This window comes from Lontra canadensis, unplaced genomic scaffold (assembly GCF_010015895.1).
Source record: "Lontra canadensis isolate GAN:19392208 unplaced genomic scaffold, GSC_riverotter_1.0 scaffold38, whole genome shotgun sequence".
NCBI lineage: Eukaryota > Metazoa > Chordata > Mammalia > Carnivora > Mustelidae > Lontra > Lontra canadensis.
In genome coordinates, this window is record NW_022631032.1 from 11,347,036 (window position 1) to 11,374,305 (window position 27,270).

General features: G+C 38.0%; 2 protein-coding genes and 1 non-coding gene across 4 annotated transcripts in view; 1 reads left to right on the forward strand and 2 right to left on the reverse strand.

Moving 5' to 3' along the window:
- Positions 1-27,270, reverse strand: part of NCK1 (NCK adaptor protein 1) — a 96,163-nt gene that overhangs the window by 36,562 nt on the left and 32,331 nt on the right. The window contains exon 2 of one of the 2 annotated variants that reach the window (XM_032869630.1): positions 11,684-11,791. The exons of the other annotated variant lie outside the window; for it this stretch is intronic. The gene's annotated coding sequence lies outside the window, so the exon portion shown is untranslated. The remainder of the gene's footprint in view (positions 1-11,683; positions 11,792-27,270) is intronic. 2 annotated transcript variants of the gene reach the window in all.
- Positions 2,076-2,230, reverse strand: LOC116874811. Its single transcript, XR_004384069.1, has one exon. It is a non-coding gene; the product is annotated as a small nucleolar RNA SNORA62/SNORA6 family (small nucleolar RNA).
- On the forward strand, positions 22,145-22,769 carry LOC116874718 (protein Abitram-like). The gene is given in 2 exon segments (XM_032869633.1): positions 22,145-22,414; positions 22,416-22,769. Coding segments are annotated over 2 exon segments (543 nt in total). The 5' UTR covers positions 22,145-22,151; the 3' UTR covers positions 22,696-22,769.

A 27,270-nucleotide genomic window follows, 5' to 3' on the forward strand; every position in this document is an offset into this window, starting at 1 on the left:
CCTTTATATAGTAGGAATACTTGCCCTTTGTCTTCGATATAAATTTTTCTCAGTCATTTATCATTTTAACTTGGTTATTATATTTTATGTATAAAATTTTTGAAGAACAACTTGACAGTAACTCAAAATTTTACATGCACATTTCTTTGAATCAGCAATCTACATACTATAGGAAAAAATAATTCAAGTATTCAAAGTCATGTGTGTAATAATGTTTGCTGTGGCACTGCTACGAACTGTGAAAAGTAAGGAATGAAATACACTGAGAATGTCTAAACTGTAAGCACTCACATTCAGAATGACCAATAAATATTAAGCAAAAATGCAAATTCTAAAACAATAGCATTATAATTCTATTTTTTAAAAAGTCCCATAACATATATTTGTATATACATTAAAAAGTTCTGGGAGGATATACATCAAATTGTCAAAGTGGCAGCCTCAGTAAGTGGTAAGATTGATAAAACTCAGTCCATACTCCAGAGATGTGTGGTTTGAGTATTTTACAAAAATATTACTCCATTTTTACAAAATGTACTATAAAAAGAGAAAACCAACTGAAAGCTGTAACTAACAGGAATTGGCAGCCAAAACACAAAGTAGGTGTGTGGAAACATGGAGATAGTATGAGGAAAAATGATAGGGAACTGAGGGAAAAAGAAATGAGAGAAAAATAGGGGTATAAAATAAATCTGCTTTATCGCAGAATCACAACTAAAACTTAAACAATTAGAACATAAAGAAAAAAAAAACCTACAAGAAACAGAAACAAAACAACATTAATAAATTAACTTGGCTTTGATGACTATTTCTTCAGTAAGTAGCAAGTAAAAGAGCTAACTTGAATTCAGAATCCTGATAATAGGGAAAATAATCTTTAAACACAAGAAACACTGATGACATGCTTACACAAGAGGGACAACAACTGAGGCCAAATGAGAATGCCTACTCATGCCTACTCTAAAGCATAAACTAAGTGTAGACTGGGTAGAAACATTTGCACTATTTTAACAACCATTTCCCTCCTGATCTCTTTTAGCCAAGCTTAGTTCAAATTACATAAACTGAATATGATACAACTCCACTATTCTTTGATCCAGCCAAGAGGCCTGGTTGTAAAGATGGTCACTTAACATTCTATATTCTCCTATAAAAGTTTCAGCTCCATGTTTTCAACTACACTCATGTAATTTATACTTGGCTGCTCCTGGCCCCTACTCTTGCTTTCAGGAACAGGATTCCTGTCCTTTTGTCTATGTCCTTGTACTTGGCACCTGAACCCAGGAGCCTTACCAACCAGTGTCCAATTACTGCCTGAAATGAAGTATTGCCTTTCCTTGATAGAATGAGAAATGCCTATTTTGATCCCCACCGATTGCCGGCCCTGCTCTGATAATACAAATATCATGGACCCTGGAACTGACATCAAGTCCCTGTGTACACTGCTCACATCCTGCTTGTCTATTCCTCCTGGGCTTATTTTCCTGATCTCAATTTGCTTTTCAAATTCACCTCCAATCTCATTCCCAAACTAGACCCATACATACTTGCTGATCATACTCCTGGCCTTTCCTGATCTGGATAATTCAAGAATAGGACCAAAGTGAAAGTAAAGAACTTGCTTCAGTGTCACTGGGACAATACAAAATTTACTGTTCTAGAGATCTGCATAAATTATCACTCTTTATTATTGGAAAGGGATCAGCAGATTAAATTGGAGAATACCTACTGGCTGGCTTACAATCAGAGGTCTTTAGACCCTTTCACAAAGGCTGGTGTTGTTAAAAAGTTATCCTCACTTTACAAAATATGATATGAAGAAGTTAAATGACTTTTAAACGTTAGAAAATTAAGTGGTGGAAACTGGGAGACAAATGCATGTTCCTTTCATCTCTTCAAAGTTCATACGTTTTTTTTTTTTTAATTCCAGTACAGATAACATAGTGCTACATTAGTTTCAGGTGTACAAAATAGTGATTCAACAGTTCTACACATTATTCAGTGATCAACATGATAACTGTATAAGTTGATGCACTTTTTATTACCATGCTGCCTTTTTTTTTTTTTTTTTAAATACTTGTAGCAAGAATTACTATCAAACTGCACTCACTGGGCCAGAGACCCTTGTGGCATTATTGAAAAGATTTGCCTCTCATGTACCACAGTATCTACGCTTGTGAGTTCGTTGGCCAGCCAGTGGCCTCAACTGCAAGCTCCAACAATGTGCAGTACCATGCTGCCTCTTAAATATCAGAAAATAAGGGTACAGGTTATAGATGGATAGAAACCTTCTACCTACTAAATCAGCAATTCTCCAACTATTTAGTCTCAAAACCCCTTTACATACTTACAAACTGAAGACCCAAAAAGGTTTTGTTTATGTTGGCTTTATCAACCAACACTTACCACACTGGGAATTAAAAGTGAGAAAAATGTTTGGATATTTTAAAATTCAATTAAATATGATCATATTTAGTTCAATACGGAACATTTTTAGAAAACTGTTTTCCACACAAAAACATTAGTGAAAAGAGTGGTGTTATTTTACATTTTTCCAAATCTTTTTAATGTCTGACTTAATAGATTCTCGTATCTGTTTCTGCATTTAATGTACTGCAACATACTATTCTGGTTGACAAGAAAACTTGGTGTCACACAAATATGTAGCTGGAAAAAGAAGAGTACTTTCAAGAGTCTTTTCAGATAATTGTGGATATTCTACACTAACTTGACAAGTCTTAGAGTTTCTTAAATACTAGCTTGTAATGTGGAATCTAAAGCTTCACCAAGTGAACTTTTCCACACAGTTATATTAAAATTCATTGGCCTAAGTATTTTTAATTCCAGAGGAAATGGGTATAAACCCACTGCAGCCTCTCTCTCCAACTGATTACAACTAAAATCTCCAGAAATAATACAAAGACTCAGCTCCTGAGGACTCTGAAAAGTAAGTAACAGGAAGGTTGGGAAGGGAAATCAATCTGAAAAAAGACCAATACATCAACAATAAATTTCCTTTTGGTTTCCCCCCTTCTGCTTTATTTTCTGGCTTTGACCCAAAGGTAGGCATAACAGGAAATTACACAGCAGGTGCAGTTGGGAAAAAGCTCAAGAGAAGCTCATTTGGACAAAAGGGGAAAAAAGCTCTTGAAAGCCAGAAGACTGTGAGTTAAATCCCTGAGGTTTTAGGTCTTCTTTTTTCCCCCTCTTCCAGTGCTGTTCCAAGGCCAGCCTCAGCTGTGGATCTGCACCACTGCCACAATGGTGGAGATGACACATACAGTAAGACCCCAAAAGAAAACCTACTCCTCCGGATAAAGGAAGAGAAAAAGTAACTAGCTGGTACAAAGAATATGGGGGAAATACCCACTATCTCTCACCGCTTCACCTGAAGTCAAGCACAGCCATACCCAGAACTGACTAACAACATGAAAGACTGAAACTCATAATAAGAGAACCTAACCTTTCTGGTAAAAGGAACCAGAAAGAGGGTTGCTGGGGATAGGTAAATATGGGGAAAATTCCCATGAGACAAGAGCTGGTGAAGGTAATCTATGACAAAGACTCTCTTCTCAAATACGCTCCTCTAAGCCCTCTTCTTGACTAGGCTTCAATCTTGGTCCATTAAAAATTGCAGGCTCTTAGGATAAATGATTCTGTCCACACTCTCACACTGTAAGACTTGAACAAACACTAGCATTGTTTCTAAAGGCTTAAGGCCACATCCCTCAGATGACAACTCCAGCCCCCTAAGTTCCTACACCAGGAAGCTAGATATTACAAGAATTTACTGTTTGTTCCAGCCCAAACTTGGTGATAAGAAGAGAGGCCCCTATAACCCCCCCGTAGAGCAGTTACTTTAGAAAGCTTGAAATTATAAATATTTGCACTGCCCCTTTGAAATATAAATCTTCCATCACCTAGAGGTGTCTTCTCAGAACTGAGAGCCATCTCCTTAAAATGTGAACATTCAATGGGGGCACCTGGGTGGCTCAGCTGGTTGGACATCTGACTCCTGGTTTTGGCTCAGGTCATGATCTCAGGGTTGTGTAATCAAGCCCCATTATCAGGCTCTGCACTGGGTGTGGAGCCTTCTTGGGATTCTCTCTCTAACTCTCCATACCCCTGTGCACACATACTCCCTCAAATAAAGGAATGAATGAATGAATAAATAAAATGTAAACATTCAACAAGATTTAACTCATTCTTGCTCCTAGTTCCTGTACAGAGTAAGGGTCCAACTTTGGTGGGCATCTTGCTCTAGTTTGTACCATATCCCCTGTCATAAAGATAAGTTTGTTTTTCCTCTGGATAAGTGTCAATTACAAATCCAGATGGCATAGCCAGGTAGACCAATTTAAAAAGCATTGAAAATTGAATTACAAAAATAACTACCACCCAAGTTCCAGACCATCCCTGACTATTACATGTAACACACAAATTCAAACATAACAGCAAAGGTTTAGAAAATGAAACGGATGCTGGCACTACTGCCCACAAAAAAGCAAAAGATTGGCTTGAATCTAATCAGACTGATGCCTGCTAAAACAAGAGCAAAATAAAAATTCTCCAAGGGATTTTAACAGGATCCAAAGTCTCACAAAATAATATTTAAAATGTCCAGTACACAATCTAAAATTGTCCAAAATACAAAGAAGCAGGAAAATCTGGCCAGTAAGAGCTGGAAGAAAAAGACAATGAAGAGATGCCAACCAAGAAATGACCCAGATGTTGGAATTATCATAAGACTTAAAAGTAGCTGTTATAACCATGCTCTATAAGGTAAAGTGAACACTCTCAAAACAGAGAAAGGTAAATCTCATCTGAGGAGAAGCTATTAAACAGAATCAAAGGGTAATTACAGAACTAAAAACAATATTTGAAATAAAAACTTCATTAGAGAGGCTGAATAGCAGAATCAAGATGACAGATGTATTAATTTCCTATGGCTGCCTTAACAAAGTGCCACAAACCAGGTGGTTTAAAATAAATTCTGTCATAGATCTGACAATATCAATAGGATTCAATCACAAGGAATCTGAAATCAAGGTGTTGACAGAGCTGTACTACCTCTGAAGGCTCTAGGGAAGAATGTGCACTTTTCCTCTTCTAGCTTTGAGTGGCTGTCAGTATTCCTTGTGGCTACATCACTCTAACTCTGCCTCTGTGGTCACACTGCCTCTTCCTCCTCTTCTTTAAAATCTCCCCCTGCCTCATTAGGTCACATGTCCCTGTATTTGTGGCTCATCAAATAATCCAAGATATATTCCACCTCTCAAAATCCTTAAAGTCATTAATCACACCTTTTGCCATGTGAGGTTAATATAAATCCCAGGGATTAAGAAATGAATATATCTTTTTGGAGGTTGCCATTCGGCATACTACGAGAGAAGACGATATGAACCTGAAGACAGATCAATACAAAATATCTAAGCTGAAGAACAGAGCAGGGAAAATATTTTTAAAAAGGAACAGGGCTTCAAGGACCAATGGGACAATATCAAAAGAGCTATTATTCATTCTTTGAAGTCCCTAAAGAAAAGATAATGGTGCAGAAGAAAAAAACCTCGGGAAACAGTGGTAGAAATTTTCTGAAAGTCTGCAAAGGACTTAAAATTACAGACTGAAAAAACTAAGCAAACTCTAAACAGGATAAACTCAAACCATGTCCAGGCGCATCATAATCTAACTGCTAAAAACCAAAGGTAAAAGGAAAATCTTGAAAGCAGCCACAGAAGAATAACATATACACAGGGCAGTGGTTCTTAACTGGGGATTATTTCACATCCAAGAGGATTATTTAACAATGCCTGAAGTCATTTTTTATTGTCACAACTGGAGAGGGTGACAGGACAGTGCTACTAGGGGAGGCCAGGAATACCTCTAACCATCCTATAATAAACAGGACAGACCTCCACAATAAGGAATTACCCAGCCCAATGTGCTAAAGTTAAGAAAACCTGACATAGGAGCAATCTGAGTAACTAAGGACTTCTCATCAGAAACCATTACCATATCTGAAGAATACTGAAAACAAGCAACCAAAAATCCAGAATTCTGTACGTAATGAAAATACCCTTCAGGAATGAAATGACATAAAGACATTCTCAGATGAAGAAAAACTAAGCCATTTTGTTGCCCAGTGGACTGCCTCTAAAAGAAATGTAAAGGAAGGTCTTAAGGCTAAAAGACAAGTGATTATCAGAGGGAAACATGAAACTTCAGCAATGAAAGAAGAGCAAAAAAATGGTAAATATCTGGGTGAATATAATAAGATTCTTTTTTCATCTCTTAAATTCTTTAAAACACACTTAACTCTTGAAAGGGAATATTATAATACTAACACGGGAGTTTCACATATGTAGAATTCATATGACAATTAACAACTATATAAAGTGGGGAGGGCAATGTGACCTATATGGCTGTAAAGTTTTATGTTCTATTTTAAGTGGTAAAATGTAAATTCTAGATATACTGTGAAAAGTATATAAAGTATATTATAATCTTTAGGGCAATCACTTAAAAAATAAAGTAAGACAAAGAGATATAACCCATAACCAAAACCAGTATAGACAATAAAATGGATACTTAAAAAAGTACTCTGGGGCACCTGGGAGGCTCAGTCGTTAAGCATCTGCCTTCAGCTCAGGTCATGATCCCAGGGTCCTGGCATCAAGCCCCACACTGGGCTGCCTGCTCCACGGGGAACCTGATTCTCCCTCTCTCACTCTCCTGCTTGTGTTTCCTCCCTTGCTGTGTCTGTCTCTGTCAAATAATTTAAAACAAACAAAAAAACAAACAAACAAAACCTTTTTAAAAAATTTTTTAATTTTTTTTTTATTTTTTAAAGATTTTTTTAAAGATTTTATTTTTTATTTGTCACAGAGAGAGACAGAGAGCGCACAAGCAGCAGAGGCGGAGAGAGAGGCAGGCTCCCTGCCAAGCAAGGAGCCCGATGCGGGACTCAATCCCAAGACCCTGGGATCATGACCTGAGCCGAAGACAATAAATAAAATCTTAAAAAAAAAAAAAAAAAAAAAAAAGGGCACTCAAATAATCCAAAAGAAGACAAGAAAAAAACAAAAAACCCCACAAGAAATAGGTAACACATAATTAAACTCAAAGATATCAATAATTACATTAAATAATTGGTCTTAATTAAAGACAGAGAGGTGATCAAATTAACAAAGACTCAACTGTTATCAGAAACCTATTTTGAATATAATGATACACAGCATAAAAGTAAAAGGATCATACAAACAGGAATCAAAAGAAAGCTGGAGTTGCTATATAAGTATCTGACAAAGGAGATTCTGAACAAGGAAAATCACCAGGTAGGACAACATGAGATAATGAGAAAAAGGTCAATTCATCAAGATGACACAACAAATTTAAATGTATCTATACTTAACAGAGTTGCAAAATTAATAAAGTAAAAATGATCAGTATGGAAAGAAGTAAATAAAACCACTATTCTTGAAAACTGCAACTATTTTCAGTAATCCATAAAATATCTAGAAAAGCAGCAAAAAAAACAGATTCAACCTACCTTTATACAATACTATACAACATAAACATCTTTTCAAGTGCACACGGAATATTCACCAAGACAGATCGTATTCTGGACCATAAAATAAATTTTAATAAATGTGTAAGAGTTAATATTGCACAGCACACATTCTCTGACTATGACAGAATTAAACTAGAAATATCAGAAACATAACTAGAAAATCTAGAAGTATTTGGAAGTTAGACAACGTACTACTAAATGACTCATGTATCAAAGAGAAAAACTCAAGGGAAATTAGAAAATATCTTGAACTAAGTAAAAATGAAAACACAACATGTAAGAATTTGTTAGCTACAGCTAAAGTAGTACTTATAAGGAAATTTATAGTATTGATTGCCAATGATGTCAGGAAACAAGTCCCAAATCAATAATGTAAGCATCTGGGGCACCTGGATGGCTCTGTAGACCAAGCATCCGACTTCTGATTTCAGCTCAGGTCATGAGTTCAAGCCCCACATCGGGCTCCAAAATAAATAAATAAATAAATAACAATAACAACAATAACAGTAATAAAAAATAATGTCAGCTTCCGCCATAAGAAGCTAGAAAAGCACATTATACCCAGAGGAAACAGAAGAAGGGACATAATAAAGACCAGAAATCAATGAGACTGAAAGAAAAATTGGAGAAAAACCACTGAAACCAGAAGATGTTCTCTGAAAAGATCAAGAAAACTGATAACTCTTTAGCAAGAACGACTAAAAAGACAAATTTACCAATGTCTGAATTAAAAGAAACATAAAACATAAAAACATAGTAAGAAAATACTATTGCTATGGTCTGAACGTCTCCCCAAAATTAATGTTGAAATCTTAACCCCCATAAGGTGATAGTTACTACGAAGCAGGGCCTTTGGTAGCTCATTAGTCCCGAGGGCTGGAGCTCTGATGAATGGGATTAGTACTTCCCCTAACCCCTTCCACCATGTGAGGATACAAGAAGCCTGCAACATGGAGGAGGGAGGACTCCCCTAACCATGCTGGCACCCTGATCACAGACTTCCAGCTTCCAGACCTATGAGAAGTAAGTTTCTACTGTTATAAGCCACCCAGCCTATGGTATTTTGTTATAGTGTTGGGTCCCCAATGTTGGGTCCATGGTCAAAGGAGTGAGACTGATACAAAGCGAAGGTTGAGCAAAGATTTATTTCGCATCAAGAATCAAACCGACAGACCAGTCGGGGCCGCCCCTTACAAAGAGGACCACGACCCCTCCCTGCCTCACAGACTAACTTTTATAGAGCAAAGGCCATGTGGTTGAGCCTGGCCACACACCTGTGGCCAACTGAACTACAATTCACCCCACAGCAGACATTTGCACTAGCCTATCACCTTGGTGAGAACTGGCCCCCCCAAAAGGCAGGGCCCACACTTCTTGGTAGCTAGGGAGACAGTATGTGCGCTTTACTGATTGGATGTCTCCACCTGACCCGACTCATCCCTGCATTCCTGCATTTGGGCAGTTATCTCTACCTGACCTGATCCACCCGTGTATCTGGGCTCTGTTCCTGGGACTGGTTTCCTGGACTTGCTTTTAAATAAGTTGCGGGGGGGCAGGGTCAATTTAAGTTTTACTGCATAAACAACAAAATGGCTGTTCAACTGAGGTGGGGCTGCTCTAGCTAAACAGGTCCTTACAATAGCAGCCCAAATATATTAAGACAAAACCTGGTACCAAGAATTGAGGCTGTGGTTGCTAAGGGATACCTAAAAAGTGTGGGAGTGACTTTCAACTGGATAATGAGAAGAACCTGGAGGTACATGCTAAAAAAATTCTACAGTGCCATGGATAGATAGATGTTAAGGGCAAATTATTCTGAAGGGTCAGAAGTGGAGAGCTGTAAGGAAAGCCTCAATCCTCTTTTTAAATTTTTTTTAAGACTTTATTTGAGAGAGAGAGAGAGATGAGTGCACGCACACACCTGAGCATGGAGCCTGGCTCTATTCCAGGACCCTGACCTGAGCTGCAGTCAGATGCTTAACTAACTGAGCCACACCCAGGAGCGCCAAGCCTCAACCCTTTTAAGAGAATACCTAAGTGGTCACGAACAAAATAATGTTGGCTGAAATACAGACAACGTTAAAAAAAGAGACTATAGGCCCAAACTGCAGTTGCTCATGCTAAGCACCACATCAACAAACTAAGAGCAAGACTCAATACCTAACCTAACTGCAGTTTCAGTCTCTCCCAGAAATGTAACCTTTAACCAGTCAATCTGGAATTACCTGGCCAGCACCAATTAAAGTAATACACTCAACAGACTCTTCCATTCTCCATAAGAAGGTGACGTTATCTGAAACAATCCACTCTTTGCTAGAAACTTCCTTTTCCTATAAAAGCCTTTAATTTTGTATAGCTCTCTGGAACCCCTTTCTATCTGCTAAATGAGATACTGTCCAATTCATGACTCATCAAATAAAGCCAATAAGATCTTTAAATTTGCTCAGCTGAACTTTGCTTTTTAATAATAATAAAAGCCAATCTGATAACATCTCAGACAGAAATGAGGTACATGCTACTGGAAAGGTGATCCTTGTTAAAAGATGGCAAGGCACTTGGCTGAACCATAGTCATATCCTAGTGTTTTGTGGAAGCGCAGAACTTGTGAGGATGAAATTGGGTATCTGAGGCCATTTCTAAGCAAAGTGTTGAAACTGTGGCTTGGCTTCTCTTGAATGCTTATAGTAAACATGGAAAAAATACCTTAAAGAAGGAAAAGTTAATCAAAAAGAAGTTAATTTAAAAGGTAGGAAATTCTCAGTCTGCTGTAGTGCAAAGAAATAAGAAACACATTCAGAACCAAACACCAGGAGTGTAATAAGAGACAATGGATCCTTTCATAGAAAAGAGTATGGGTGAATATCAGATTTAATCAGCCACCCCAGCAAGAAGCAGCCAATCTGAACTGGAAGGAGACAAGAAGGAATTAAGAAAGACTGTCAAGTTTTCTTGATTGTATAGGATGCAACCAAAGAGCTATTCCACTGCAAACACGAGATATTCTTCAAGACAAGGGAAGAGGGGACCCAAAAGGTGACTCAGAGATCATTAAGCCCGTTTCCCCCATTTCAGAAGAGGAGGTCATCACGGGGCTTTCCACAGCCTGGATTACTCCCACTGCAAAGCTGTGGAGGGCAGGCCAATAGAGCCACTGGTGTATTATTCCACCCTAGAGATCACTGCCTCAGGCTGTGCCCAGAAAAGCCATGGAACAAAAATATTTAAATATTTAACATTTTTAAATGGTCAAACACTTGAACAGATACTTCACCAAAGACGACAGAGGTTTATCCCACTATCTCCAAGTAGAGCATTCCTATGAACCTTTCAGAAGCCAAAATAAGATGAAGTGAAGCGTATCCCCTGCTTTCTGAAAGTTCAAGTTACACCACTTTGCTTTTTAAAGACCTACATTAGTACCCATTTTCACCAAACAAAAGAAATCTGAAGAGGATTTTCACTCCCCCCACCCCCCGTAAAAAAAAGGCCATTACCATACTAACATAGGTCTTAAGTGGCATAATACGAACTTTTGGAAAGGGGATACTGCACAAGGATGATATATAAGCATATGTGAGGATCTTCAACATCATTAGTCATTACAGAAATGCAAATTAAAACCACAAAATGATATCACAACACAGTGAATTAAATGGCTTCAAAAGATAAGAGAGGTAGAAAAAAGTGGGGAAGGGAGGGAGGGGAAAGAGGTAAAGGGGGAGAGAGAGGAAACACAAACAGTACCAGGTACCAGTGAGGATGCAAAGCAATGGGGAACTCTAACACTGCTTGTGAAGATGCAAAACAATATAGCTACTGTTTTATATAGTTACTAAGGGTAACAGTTTAGCAGCTTCTTATAAAGTTTAACACACATTAACCATATATGATCTCACTGAACCAGATTCAAAAGGCTATGTATGACATTCTGGACTACAAAGCATGAGGGGTGAAGAACTGTTCTGAATTTAGATTGTGGTAGTGATTACATAACTGTGTCAAATCTCAATCACACTCCAAGAAGTGTCAATCTTACTGAATGTAAACTAAAATACATAGCAGAAAATATTCACTGCTCAGTCTTATACTTTAAATGAACCTGTTTATACTCACATATGATTCTGTATCATCATGCAATATATATTCACTAAGTTTTGCAGATCTTCAAATGTTGACATCTTATTATAAAACACCAGTGCATTCATACAGCCTCTGGAAACTCTATTGTGAAATGGAAATGAATATCTCAGTATAATGAATATAGTCTAGTCTTGTAGACTCCTTAAAAGGTACTTTAAGAATCTCTAGAGAATTGCTAATCTAAATATAGAAATAATATCAGGTCAAACACCTAAAAACATATTCTTCCCCAACCTACTTTTACAAATCCATTCAGCATATCTATATATTAAATGACACTAATTTTGTCATATCATTTTACCAAATCGTACTGTGTATGATATGTAAACTATGAGGAAAGATATAGTTTGCTGTGTGTATAGGCCATAATAAATATGACCATTTGGGGCAAGCCAGTTGTTACACTGGAAAAGTAAGGAACAAGCTAGTGATAGAAAAAAATTCTAAAGAGAAATCTCTCATGCTAACACAAATGCAATTTTAGATTCTTTTATTGTTTAACACATAACCTGACAATTTCCTGTTTCTGATAAAAATCAGCAGAGTGACAATACCCAAGTGACTAACTCCGGAAGTTTGGTTGGGTTACAGATCTTTCGGTAAACAATGAAGGGGGGAAAAAGTCCCCAAATAACTAACTTCTATGTGCTGTAAGTAACTCAAAAAAGACAAGGCAATTCATAAGTTTTTATTCTATTCAATGTTTTAAACCTTAGTATCCTATCAAGTAATTTTAATTGTTAAACACTCTGAGAATGAAAAAAATTGGGTAAGAATCCCATCATGGGGAAAATAAAAAATTATAGACTAGTCTGAACTAACGACTCCTTAAGAAGTCAAGCCTTTTTTGCAGGGTGCCTGGGTGGCTCAGTGGGTTAAGCCTCTGCCCTCAGCTCAAGTCATGATCCCAGGGTCCTGGGATAGAGCCCTGCATCAGGCTCTCTGCTCCGTGAGGAGCCTGCTTCCCCCTCTCTCTCTCTCTCTGCCTGCCTCTCTGCCTACTTGTGATCTCTCTCTGTGTCAAATAAATAAATAAAATCTCTAAAAAAAATAAAAAATAAAAAAATCAAGGGATGCCTGGGTGGCTCAGTGGGTTAAAACTCTGCCTTCGGCTCAGGTCATGATCTCAGGGTCCTGGGATTGAGCCCGGCATCCGGATCTCTGCTCAGCAGGGAGCCTGCTTCCCCTTCTCTCTCTGCTTGCCTCTCTGCCTATTTGTGATCTCTGTCAGTCAAATAAATAAAATCTTTAAAAAAAAAGGAACATATCACCATTCTATAATCTGAAGAATATTACATTTTATATAATCTAAAGAAGAAGCCATATGTTACTACTAACGTAAAAGGAATATAATACTCTTGCTAAAATTGCTAAATGATGAGCAATTATGGTATAAACCAAATATGAAAAAATAACATAATGAAGAATTTAATGTCATAATTAATACCACAACTGTAAACCATTAACTGATTTAACCCTTATTGTACTACTAGTCACCTAAACATAAATGGGTGGATGATTGACTGTACTCATTTTTTTTTCTTAAAGATTTTATTTATTTGAGAGTGAAAGCAAACTGAATGAGCAGGTAGAGTAGCAGAGAAAGAGGGAGAAGCAGACTCCCTGCTGAGCAGGGAGCCCAATGCAGGACTCAATCCCAGGACCCTGGGATCATGACTTGAGCTGAAGGCAGACGCTTAACCTACTGAGCCACCCAGGTGCCTCTGTAGTACATTTTTAACGTATTATTTTTACAACTGTGGTACATATTATGGTCTGAATTTTTTCCCCTCCAAAATTCAGATGCTGACGTCTATCCTCTAGTACCTCAGAATGTGACTCTGTCTTTAAGGAGGTAATTAAATAAAATGAAGTCATCAGGATAGGCCCTAATCCAGTACGATTAGTGTCTTTGTAAGAAAAGCTGACAGACACACTCTGTGGGAAGACCATATGAAGACCCTGGGAGAAGGCAACCATCTATATTATGTCAAAGACAGAGGCCCTCAAAAGAAACCAACCTTGATGACAACTTGACCTTAGACTCCAGAAACCACAATTTTGAGACAATAAATTTCTGTTAAGCCACCCAGTCCATGATACTTTGTTATGGCAGCCCTATCTAACTAATAGAATACAAATAAAATTTACTATCTGAACCATTTTTAGTGTCGAGTTCAGTGGCATTAAGTACATTCACAATATTGTACAACCACAACCACTATCCATCTCATGAACAATTTTCATCCTGCAAAACTGAAACTCTATACACTTTAAATGATAACCCCCAAATATAGCCAAGCTACCAATTAAAATAAAGTGTAAGAGAAGAATAGTCATTTTTGGACAGGCATTCTCAAAAAATTTAATTCCAATTCATTCTGACTTAAGAAAAAACCAGAGGATATGTTCCAGCAAAACAAAAGAGTAAAACAAGAAAAAAAAAGACAATGGATCTAAGAAGCAGGAAAACCAATGAAGAAAAGCAAAAGGAATTTCCAGAATGCTAGCAAAAGTAAATTAAGATCTGAAGCAGTTTAGAATAAATAGTCCAACTTGGAGTAAGATTCCAGAGGGGGGAAAAAAAAAAAAACCTGGTACAGTTAATCTGACAGGACTATGTGAAAAATTATATACAAATATAAATTTTATAGAAATGCTGGAGAGTGTGGGAAGACTTAGCTATAAATTCAAAAACAATGAAAAAAATTTTAAATGTGAACCATACAAATTTCTTGTAAATTTCAGAAAAAATAAATTCACAAGAAAGACAAGTTAATAGTAGGAGGTGGGCCAGCTATAAACTATATGTTTATATAGTCATAATAATAAAAATGCTGAATATGAATATACATTATCAAGACAATAGGGCTAAGAAAGATAGATTAAGAAAATAAATGCGGGCACCTGTCTGGCTCAGTAGGCAGAGCATCTGACTCTCAATCCCGGGGTTGTGAGTTCAAGCCCACGTTGGGTGTAGAGCTTACTACACACACACACACACACACACACACACACACCGCTTCCTTTATCTTAAGAGAAAATCAGTAGATGTCTAAAATTAATGAATCAGGAGATAATACTAACAATTATATATTTATATTTATTATATATTTATTAAAGTAATACATGAACATAGTTTAAAATATCAAATAGTGCTATAAGGCCTATAACAAAAGTAACAGTCCTTTGTTCTCCTCCCCCTTTTCCCTCCTGTCTCAAGAAGTAATCACTTTCAATTTTTTAAGCTGTTGCTGCTGATACAGCTCAAAAAGTTTAGTGATTACTTCTTGAGGCAAGGGGGTAGAAAAAGGAAAGCAAAGAACTGCTGTTTTTTGTTATTAGGCCTTTTAGCACTATTTGAAACTTTAATCGACATTCAAGTATTACTTTGATAATTCAAAAAATTAATTTGGAAAACCTCACCGATCCCTTGAAAATCAAAACTAAGTCAATCAAAATGTTAAATAGCTAGCTGACTTTTAAGCTATACCAGTATCCATTTTCTCTTCTTTTTATAACAGTACCTCAACTTCCTCTTCAGAAACTATCCCTTCCATCCCCAACCCTAATTCTATTTAGACATTCTTTAGGTGGAGTTCCAAGAATTCAGGGGTAGTATATGCAATTCACACACAGCCAATCATAATATTAAATTCCCTTAATTCCTGTGACTAGTAACGAATGGGCTTAAAACTCAAGTTGTTCATTCAGAAAGACTCCTCGGATGCATACAGGGGTTACTGGGAAGGTACTTACTCTTTTCCCAACACACTTAAACCTGAGAGCTGAGTAAATGGCACCATATAGAACCTGACAATGAAGGTGAGAGGGCCACAGAGATGAGAGTGCATTTTTTCAGCCTCCAAATCTAATTACTCCTCAACCCAGAACCTATCTTGGGATATTTCATTTCATAAACTAAAATTACTTTTCTGTTAAAACAAACAAACAGGGTCAATATATGATAAAAGGCACTTGAACAGAGTGATAATCAAATTTATTTTTTTTTGAAGTTTAAGTAATCTCTATACCCAACATGGTGCTCCAACTCACAATCCTGAGATCAAGAGTTGCATGCTCTTCCAACTGAGTCAGCCAAACACCCTTAGAGTATCAAATTTAAAAGAAAAAAGAAAACTCTAAAAGAACGACTTCAGATATAAGAAAAATGTGAAAACAAGGATAAAAAAAAAGATGGAGATTAAGGAAACCCAAATACTAGCAAGTACAGATATTCCCAAATTTAACAACTGTGTGTGTGTAGTTAAACTCTGGAACGGGTTTAATGTAACCTAACACTGAACACTATGTGGAGCTTATAAACAACGAAATAACTGATTTTACCAAGCTTTCAACTTGTTTATTATTTATCTTTGGGCCCTACTGTGTACGAGGCAGAGTATGAGCTAACCACCTTACAAAGCTGTATCTGTCCTGACAGAGCTTACAGGCTAGTGGGGAAAGTTCTATTTCTTGCTAATACAACTTCACCTGTAATGCTGACTTATCTTAAACTTATTCTGCTCCCATCAGCATCACAAACTATGCCAACTGCATCTGTAAACTATATCCAATATACTGCTACTTTTTATATATGTTTAGCTACCTCTGATTGAGCCAATAAAACCACCCATCTTTTTACTTTATAAACTCTTAGTTCCCAGAATCCACCTATTTTAAATTGTAATATAAAAACAAATGCCCTGTCTTGAACTCCAAAGGCCTAAGGAACGAATAATATAATGGTCCTAAGGAGGCAAGCTAGGCACCAGGTATAAAAAGGACAGGTCCAGAGAGGCAGCACAACTTTATACCCATTAGTTCTAAGACAAAGGCTGGACTTTCTGGTTTTATTCTCCTTACACAGGGTAATGCCAAAAAAGGGAACCACTAATATTCGGAGGACAGCTTGTATATTCCATGTGTCATCCATTGAAGTTCTGAGAAATACAAATTATCCTCCTGACACATGGAGGGTTTTATTCAGCCTAGACAGCCTCTAACCCCTAAGTGCTGGGGGTAAATACCCTCATAAATAAACATGTCCTTTACTTAAGGGGAATGCAGCTCAACTAGGTAACTGCACTCTCAAAAACAAAATGGAAGTGAGAAACTAGAGAAAAAGGCCATGACAGTAAAAGCAGATTTGGGTTAATCTCTTACCTCTTTGTTATTATTAACCTACAATTTGTTTCCATTATTTGGCTGTGTGAGTTGTAAAGGAGAAGGAATGAAAGGTATGTCTAGATTGTCTAACTCACCAGCCAAGCTGAGAGAACCCCCAAGGGGCTGTGGATGAAAACAGCTTTAAAAGCACAGAGGAGGGTGCCTGGGTGGGTCAGTGGCTTGGGCCTCTACCTTCAGCTGAGGTCATGATCCCAGGGTCCTGGGATCAAGGCCCACATCGGGCTCTCCCCTCAGCAGGGAGCCTGCTCCCCCCACTGCTCTGCCTGCCTCTCTGCCTACTTGTGATCTCTCTCTCTCTCTCTCTCTCTCTCCCTGTCAAATAAATAAATAAATAAAATCTTAAAAAAAAAAAAAAGGCACAGAGGAAACTAAAGCCTCTGAGATCTGATTGAAGGGGTGGGGGGAAGAGTACAGGAACCAATCCTGACCTAAAGATAGAGCACCCCACACTGTTCTCACAAAAAGTGAAGTAATGCTTCACAGGTACTTGCCAACTGCTAGATTACCATACACCGAGGGCTAGGTCTTAAGGGATAATTCTCTTCTACCATCATCACTCCATCTAGCTTCCTCAGGCTATCCTTAATTTGCAGCGCTAGGAGGTATCTCCTGTAACTATTTGACATTTTAAACCATCTTCAAATATTACTCTGATAAATAAAGATCTTGCAAGTGCAGGGTCTGCATCTAAGAGTGACAACCTCCTTAATTTTGTACCCTAGGCAACTTGCTTGTCTCACTCTAGTCCCAGCCCCGCTTCACTGTTCCTAAAGATAAAATATGCTTAACAAACTGGGATTGCCATTAAACTGTCCTGCTATTAACTCTGAGTCAGGGAATGTCATATTAACTAAAACTCTATTTTCTTATTTGTAAAATGAGAGAACTGAATCAGATTATATCAAGAAAGTCTCTTCAGTTACATCAAAACTACAATCAATATCAAAACTATCTCCTCAAATTATTTGGACTAAATAAAACCAGATTTGTACTGTGTTTTCTAATTTTTTCATCATCTTAATCCTTTGCTGTTCCAGTTGTTACTCTTTAATAGACTCTAATTACTGTATCTCTTAAAAGTGTTGCTCCAAGTTATACATATTTCCAAAAGAAAACACAAAGTATAGGGGACAGTGGAACTATCATTTCCCCATGCCGTACAGTGTAAATGAGGCTTAGATTATATCATCACTCAGCAACCATATTCTCCTAACATATATACGCTAAACTTGTGGTAACCTGAACTCTCAGACATATTTAATATGCAATTAATCATAACATTTGAGTTATTTTTCACATTAACTGCTGTGCTTAAATCTATTTCCTCCTCTTACCCTCCATGTTATTGACTTCCTGTTACCTTTTGGCTTATGCATGCAATAGGACCTACAGAAGTTACCAGGAGCCAGTACACTATTCCTTAAAATTCCTAGGTATGAAAGTGCTTTCTGAAGTACTGTACTTATCTCACAGGCACCTCACACTTAACTACATTTCCCTTAGGAGTTTCTGCTTCTGTATTCTATAATTTAGTAAACAGTATCACCATTAATTAATACAGTTATCTGGATTAATGAACGTCTACTCAGTCAATCCCCTCATTTCAATTCATGGCCTTTTCACCTCCTTCATAGGACTCAAATGAATCCATGCATCTCCATTCTCACTATCACTGCCTTAGTAGTAGTAACGAAAGCAATTGCCTCTTAAGGGGTCTCTCCATCTCCAGTCTCAAACTCTTCCAGTCTTCCAGTTGGAAGCATTTAGTTTTCTTCTTAGGGAGGAAAAAAAAAGGATCAGAAACAAGAATCCCTCCTTCAAGTGTTTGCTATCTAAACTTGAAAACTAAGTAAAAGGTCTCAAATGTATTTGCTTTGAGGTTTAATCTGGAAAACAATGGGAAAAAGATTAAGAAGTCTTCAAAACTATAATGAAATTTTCTTTCATAAAGTTATGAGATTCTGGGAAATGGTGGAGTAGGAAGCACTAAGAATCTAGAAGCACTAAGAATCTAGGAAGCTAGACAACAACTGTACTAGCAGAATCTGTCTGATTGAACTCTTTCAGAACTCTGGAGTCTACTCCAAGTCTTGAAATTTCCAGAGAAGTCTTGGACCATAAATTTTGGTTAATTTCAGCTCTTAACTCAGCAAGGGCTACACATCTTCCACTCCCCAGGCACATGCCAGGTAGTTGTACATTAGTTTGAAGAGTGGCTTGCAGGAGTTAAAGCGAGCAGTTAAGAATCCTGTCATGAAAATATCAGGGATCTATGTGCTGACAGCTGCATGATGCATCTGATCAGTGGGGTGCTAACAAAGAGGCAGTCACTGATGTGTGTACACACACACACACACACACACACACACACACATTATGTAAGCCCCTCTCCCTCAGGCTGAGGGAAATCTAAAGAGCTGGTGTCTTTTTTAACTTTATCCTTTCAGGAGCTAGACAATAAAGGACTAGTAATAAGGGGATTAAGAAAATCACCACAATACGTATCCAGAAAAAGGCACAAGCTCAGTGAAGAGCTGAGGAAAGCTTATACCTCAAAGTGATTCCTGGCAAAGAGACAACCTATGACAATAAAAACAAAAACCCAGCAAAACCTGGGGCAGAGGGACAATCTGATGTTCAGATTTACCGTATTATTAGATTCAAGTATGCAGTTTTCAACAACCAAAGACAGAAACAAAGACACACACACACACACACACACACACACAGCTTACAAAGAAACAGGACTGTGTGGCCCAATCAAAGGGAAAAACCAACAGTAATCATCCTGGAGAAAGAAGAGCTAACAACCCACTAAACAAAGACTTTAAAACAAACACCTTAAAGATACTCAAATAACTAAAGAAAGATGTGGAGAAAGTAAAGAAAACGATGTTATGAACAGAAGAGTAATATCTGCAGAAACAGAAAACCTAAGAAATTCTCCAGCTGAAAGGTACAACAACAAAAATGAAAAATTCACCAGAGGGATTTAAAGGCAGATTTGAACAGGTGAAAGAAGGAATCAGAGCATGGAGACAGGGCAACTGAAATTATCAACCCTGAAGAACACAAAGAAAATGACTTAAGAAAAGTAAACAGAGAATAGGATCTGTGGGATACCAAGAAAAGAACCAACAGATGCCTTGTGGGAGTATGAGAAGGAAAAGAGGGAGACTAAAGGGCCAAAGAGATTATTTGAAGAAACATGGCTAAAAATTTCCCAAATCTGATGAAGTACATGCATTTAAACATCCAAGAAGCTAGGGGCACCTGGCTGGCAAGGTCAGTGGAGCATGGGACTCTAGATCTCGGGCTGTGAGCTTGAGCTTTATTTTAAAAATAAAATTAAAATAAATAAATAAATAAAACATCAAAGAAGGGCGCCTGGGTGGCTCAGTGAATTAAGCCACTGCCTTCAGCTCAGGTCATGATCTCAGGGTCCTGGGATCGAGCCCCGCATCGGGCTCCTTGCTCAGTGGGGAGCCTGCTTCTCTCTCTGCCTCTGCCTGCCTCTCTGCCTGCTTGTGCTCTCTCTCTCTCTCTCTCTGTCAAATAAGTAAATAAATAAAATCTTTAAAAAAAAAAAATCAAAGAAGCTCAACAAACTCCAAGCAGGATAAACTCAGAAATCTATACTGAGATAAACTATAAATGTAAACACAGAAAGACAGAGAATCCTGAAAGTAACAAGAGCGAAGTGAATCATTACACACAAGGGATCCTCAGTAAGATCACCGAGAAATGTCTCATTAGAAATTGGAGGATAGGGGTGCCTGGATGGGTCAGTCGTTAAGCGTCTACCTTCAGCTCAGGTCATGATCCCAGTGTCCTGAGATCGAGTGGAAAGCCTGCTTCTCCCTCTCCCACTCTCCCTGCTTGTGTTCCCTCTCTCTGTGTCTCTCTCTGTCAAATAAGTAAATAAAATCTTTAAAAAAAGAAAGAAAGAAAAAGAAAAAGAAAAGAAAAGAAAAGAAAAGAAAAGAAAAGAAAAGAAACGAAACGAAACGAAACGAAACGAAACGAAACGAAACGAAACGAAACGAAACTGGAGGACAGAAGACAGTCCAGCGGACCCTTGAACAACTCAGGGATTGGGGCCCTGACCCCTACACAGTCAAAAGCCCATGTACAACTTCTGACACCCCCAAAACTTAACAACTAATAGTCTACTCCTGATCAGAAGCCCATCAATAACATAAACAGTTGATTAACACATAGTTTATATATTACATACCATATTCTTAAAATAAACTAAACTAGATGAAAGAAAATGTTATTTTAAAAAATCGTAAGGGAAGACAGGGCACCTGAGGGCCTGAGTCTGTTAAACATCTGACTCTTCATTTAGTCTTAGGTCATGATCTCGGGTTTGTGAGTTGGAACTCTTGTGTCAGGCTCCATACCCAGCTTATGATTCTCTCTCTCCCTCTTCCTCTGCTCTTCCCCCACTCTCTCTTTCTTAAATAAATAAATAAATAAAATAAGGAAGAGAAAATACATTTACAGTACTGTACTATAAAATATCTGCATATAAGCTGACCCACATAATTCAAAACTATGTTGTTCAAGGGTCATCTGTAGGTTGACATATTCAAAATACTGGAAGAAGAAAAGAGTCAACTAAAACCCAATTTTCAATAAAACTGGACTTCAAAAGTGAGGGAAGAAATTAAGACATTCCCAGACAAGCAGAGGAAGTTTGTTACTGCCAGACCTGCCCTGCAAAAAATGTAAAGGAAGTACTTCCTGAGTTGAAATGAAAGGATACTAAACAAGAATTCAAAATCATATTAAGAAATAAAGATCTCAATAAAGGTAAACACATGAGCATAAAAGACGGAATTACTGAAAATTCAGTTTGTAACTGTTTTTTTTGTTTTCTATATGACTTAAGACACTAATAAACAACTTTTAAAAACACTTATTAATCTAAAATGACTATTATTGTAACTCTACATTTTGCTTTCTACACAATGTAAGAGACTAATGCATTAAAAATAGCAATTATTGGGTGGCCTATGTAGCCTTGATGGCTCAGGTGGTTGAGCATCTGACTCTTAATTTTGGCTCAGGTCATGATCACAGGGCTCTGAGATCAAGCCCTGCAACAGGCTTCACACTCGGCACAGAGTCTACTTGTCCCCTTCCCTCTGCTCACCCCCATCGCACTTGCACATGCACACACTCTCTCTCAAATCAGTAAACAAATAAGTCTTTAAAAAAACCACACAATTGACCGGCGGTCGCCATGGCCACCGAGCCCGCGGCCACGGAAGCTACTGTGCCGTCGCTCGTGGATCGTTACTTCACTCGCTGGTACAAAGCCGATGTCAAAGGCAAACCCTGTGAGGACCACTGTATACTACAGCACTCCAACCAAATATGTGTCATCACACTGGCAGAATCTCATCCAGTTCTTCAAAGTGGAAAGACAATTAAAAGCATCTCCTATCAAATCAGTACCAACTGTAGCCGACTTCAGAACAAGGTCTCTGGGAAATTTAAGCGGGGGGCAGTTTCTAACAGAGCTTGCACCTCTGTGTAAGATTTACTGCTCCGATGGAGAAGAATACACCGTATCTAGCTGTGTTCGAGGACAGTTGATGGAAGTGAATGAAAACATTCTCCATAAGCCATCTATTCTTCAAGAGAAGCCATCCACCGAAGGCTACATTGCGGTTGTGTTGCCCAAATTTGAAGAAAGCAAAAGCATAACGGAAGGGTTACTGACACAGAAACAGTATGAAGAGGTCCTGGTGAAGCGCACGAATGCCACGACAGCCACATCCTGAGGACTGCCACGGGGAACGAGTACCACGGCGTGCTTCCCCCTCCCTGCCTCCGCGATCCGTGCACTAGAGAAGAACCAGCAAGAGGGACGCCCGCGTCACGCCCGCCGTCCGCAGAGAGGCCCCATCCTCCCGCTTCACCTAGTTTCCCCTCTTCATCTTGCATAACAAGACTTGGTTCCCATTTTGTCCTCGGCCTCCCAGATCCTCCCTGCCCACATACCCACTCTGTTCTTTTGCTTTTCTAAGACTGGCAAGCAAAGGATGTTTTTGATTAAAAACAAAGCACTTTGAGGAAACTTTGGACAAGACAGAAAAGTTTTAAGTAGCAAAGTAAAAATAATTTACCCATCATCCTGTAATCCACTGGTAAATACTACATTTTGACGTGCTTCGGTTTGAATGTTACGGCATGGTTATCGTTTTTGCCTCAATTTTCCCTCAGTTTGAAGTTTAAGAAAAAAAATCAGGTCTTTTTTTACCCTATCTGCTTCCAAGTGATGCCACCAAAAAGGCCAGTGCCACTTCTGCTGCCCCAGCTCTTCTCCCCTTAGGTCGCAGGGGAGAGGCAGAGGATACTTGTCCACTCCCTGTGCAGTTCAGGTGGCCTTTCTCTCTGAAACGAAGTCCAGTGTAACACTGCGGCTTCTTAAATGAGGGAAACAGGAAAAGGCTTTGGAAACTACAAAGGGCTTTCCCAGCATGGAAGCACTCTGATGCGCTGTCAGGCTGCTAATTACAGCACATACAGTGTAGCCGCTCAGCCTCAACACTCTTGCTGCGGGGCAGCCAGCCTGGAAGTTACGGAAAAGACGCCATAATCCAAAGATACAGATGCCTTTGAATGGAACAAAAACTTTCACATCATCTAAACTGAAAATGGAACTGATTTATAAGATTGTCTACTCATTTACACTAAATTTCAATAAAAGGGCTTTTTAAATTATTTTTTCATAAAGGCTGCAACACGTGTACATTTAAGTATCTGTGTAAATAAAACAGAAGATGTAATTTAATACAGAAAAAAAAAACCACACAATTACTAGTCTATATGTTTGGACACACAAAAGTTTAAAGATGTATTTCTGTGACATCAGTAACTGAAAGAGGGTGAGACTGGAGCTGTAGAAGAGCAAAGTTTTTCTGTTATCTAATTTAAGCTGGTGTAAATTCAGCAAAAGCAGCAGGATATAAAACTCACACAAAAATCAGCTGCATTTCTAACACTAACAATGTCAGTGAACACTGTTAATGAACACTCTGAAAAGGAAATTAAACTACTTGACCATTTACAAGAGCATCAGAAAGAATAAAATACTTGGGAATAACCTTAGGAAGGGAAAGATTTGTACAATGAAAACTACAAAGCATTACTGAAACAAATTAAAGAGGACATAAGTATACAATACCAAGAGTAAACCATAATGTAAACTATGGACTTCAGGTATTATGATGTGTTAATGTAGGTTCATCAGTTGTAACAAACGTACCACACCACTCTGATGGGGAATCCTGATAATGGAAGAAGCTATGTATGCATGTATGAGGTAGAGAATGTGGGAAATCTCTATCTTCCCCTCAATGTTGCTGTGAACCTACCTGATCTAAAAAGAAAGCTCAATTTAAAAAAAAAAAAAAAAAAAGAAAAGAAAAGAAGACATAATAACTAAATGAAAAAACACCCCATATTCAGACTGGAAGATTTAAAATTGTTAGGATGTTAAGACGTCAATACTACCCAAAGCAATCTACAGATTCAATACAATCCCTAAAATTACAAGAAAAAAATTAATCTTCAAATACCACATGAGTCTCTAATTTAGTTATATTGAAAACTGACAGATCGAGAAGTCAAAACATTGATAAGGATAGAGAAATACTTGACCAGCAAATTTAAGTTTAATCTGACAATTACACAGAGAACCTTCCAACAAACAAACAAAAAAAATAAGGATATAATTATTTTCAAGCACACTTGAAACATTTTCAGAAATTGATAATGTATTAAGCTTTTCTTTCACAAAGAGACAAAATAATTTCAAAGAACTTATACCTACGTGTGCACTCTCTGCCCACAATATAATGTTGAAATCCCCAATAAAACGTTTTTAAATGTTTAGAAACTTAAAAACAGACTCCTAAACAAAAAGAAAATCACAATAGAAATTATAAAGGAGTGACAATAAAAGCACTACACTATCAAAACGAGGAGTTCAGCTCAAATTACAGCCTTGTTGCACTTATAACTAAACATTAAAAATGAATATGCTTAAATAACATATATTTTAAAGATCTGAGATGGAGAGAGTATGCAAGTGAGGGGGGGCCAGCAGAGGAAGCGGGAAAGAGAGAATCTCAAGCAGACTCCCCATGAAGCCCGATGCAGGGCTTGACCTCAAGGCCCCAAGATCATGACCTGAGCTGAAATCAGTTGGATCCTTAACTGACTGAGCCACCCAGGCACCCCTTAATTAACATTTTAAATCAAGAAAGTAGAAAAAAGCAACCAAGCTAACCAAAAGAAAGTGTAAGTGTATTAATCATGTTTTGAAATTTTTTCAATATTTATGATGGTCTATCATGGCAGGGCCCTTTGGACCCAAGGAGGGACTGTACTGAATTTCTAGAAACAGAAAAACAACTTGCCTGAGAGCGTATCTCTGATACACACCTAACCTATCCAAATCCTATACCCCACAACCAACATTTCCTTCCAAAAAATTCTCACATACCAAGCCAGTATGCCCTCTAACTCATCCTGTGGCCATCTACTAGAAAACTAAAGACGACTGGTATCTCCCAAAACGATAAATTTTTCAAACCTCAACTTGCTCAGACTTATCTACCTTGCCTCCTCAATGCCTTCCCACTTAACCACTTTAAAAGCTCTGGACATGCTTTTCCCTTGCTCCCTCTGCTTCCTCACCAACCTTGGTGCTTCCCCAAAGGAAACTGTGAGGTAAACATTTTTCTTTCTAACAGTCATTTCTATTCTGTGTGTCTTATTTTTACCTGATTAAAACAAATCCTGAGTACATTTCAAGACAATAAGGGAAATAAAGAACAGAAATTAATATGATGGGAAAATCAGGAAAAAAAAACCCCAAAGAAGGGAAGAAGAGTTTCTCAAATCTAGAAATCAAAAATTAACTATAAAGGAAAACACAAACTAATATGGAAAAGGTTAACAAATGAGTACATTAAATCCTCTTCTTTCCTTAAAATAAGTTGTGAGACATAATCTATATTGATTTTAAGTGTACAGTTTAATGAGTTTTGGCAAATGTGCAAAATTGTGTAACCTATACCACAATCAAGCTCTAAAACATTTTTATCACCCTGAAAAGCTCCCTTGTGCCCCTTTACAGCCAATTCTCTCCCCACTGGCAACTACTGACAGGCTTTCTGTCACTACAGTTTACCTTTTCTTGAATTCCTTATAAATGAAATATTAGCTGACCATATTAAAATTTAAAACTCCTGGTCATCAGATTCTGTTATCAAAAACATAACTTACTTTTGAAAAATATAATAAAAAAAGTCTCATTAAAATTGACTAATTTCTAGGAGGATTGGGATCATTGCAGAATACCAACAGCAACTTATCAGACATAGAGCTGAACAGGTGGCATGATGGGATTGGAACTCTTGCATTCTGAAAGGCAGCAGAATTTACACGTACTTAAATGGGACTGCATTCCTTGTCCAAAGTGTTCCTCAATATTCATAGTACCTCTGCCCAGCACCATCATCCAATAGCTTCAAAATGCTTACCAAAATCCATCTCAACATCGCCCCAAACCATCTATTTAAAGTGAAGTATCTGATCATGGCATCCACTGGTCCGACAAATATCACATCACTAGTAGTCTGTCAGACTAAAAGAATGATGGAATTATACTCAAAGTTCAGCAAAACAGTCACCTTGTTGGTCTACTAGGATGCAGGATATGGGCTGAAACAATGGCTATGGTGTCATATCCCTGATATCTAGAATGCATGAGTCCAGAAACCAAGGCATAGAAGTTGGACCGACTCTTTTCACCATCAATCAGTAACTCAATTGTGGAATCTGAGTTTCCCATTCCAGCGATTTAAAACCTTTCCTGTATTAGAGGTCCTGAAGGTAATGCTCCCACCAGAGAACACACTGAAAACTGAGAGTTCCACTGAGTCTAAAAGGTATGGCTTTTTAGTCATACCCTGGGTCACTTAGGGTTTCTCATGCTGATAGACAAGCAGGCAAAGAAAGGAAAAACTGTACTAGCAGTGCTAATGCATTCTGATTATCATTAGGAGTGGTACACACCTGGGGTAGGGAGCAGTCTGTCTGGAACTTAGGGTGTTTCCATGCTTGGAACTACAACAAACAGAAGTTGCAGCAACCATGGCCCAAAAAGGGCAAGGGAACTAAGGGCTCAAATCCCTTAAAAATGAAAGTCTAGAAGTCACAAGCAACCTAAAGCAGCTGCACTGCTGGCCTAGCGTAAGGGAAATCTAGAATGGGTGGTGAAAGAAGGAAATGAGTATTTATTCCTGCTTCAAATCAGTTGCAGCAGCAGGCAGCACTAGCTTGCA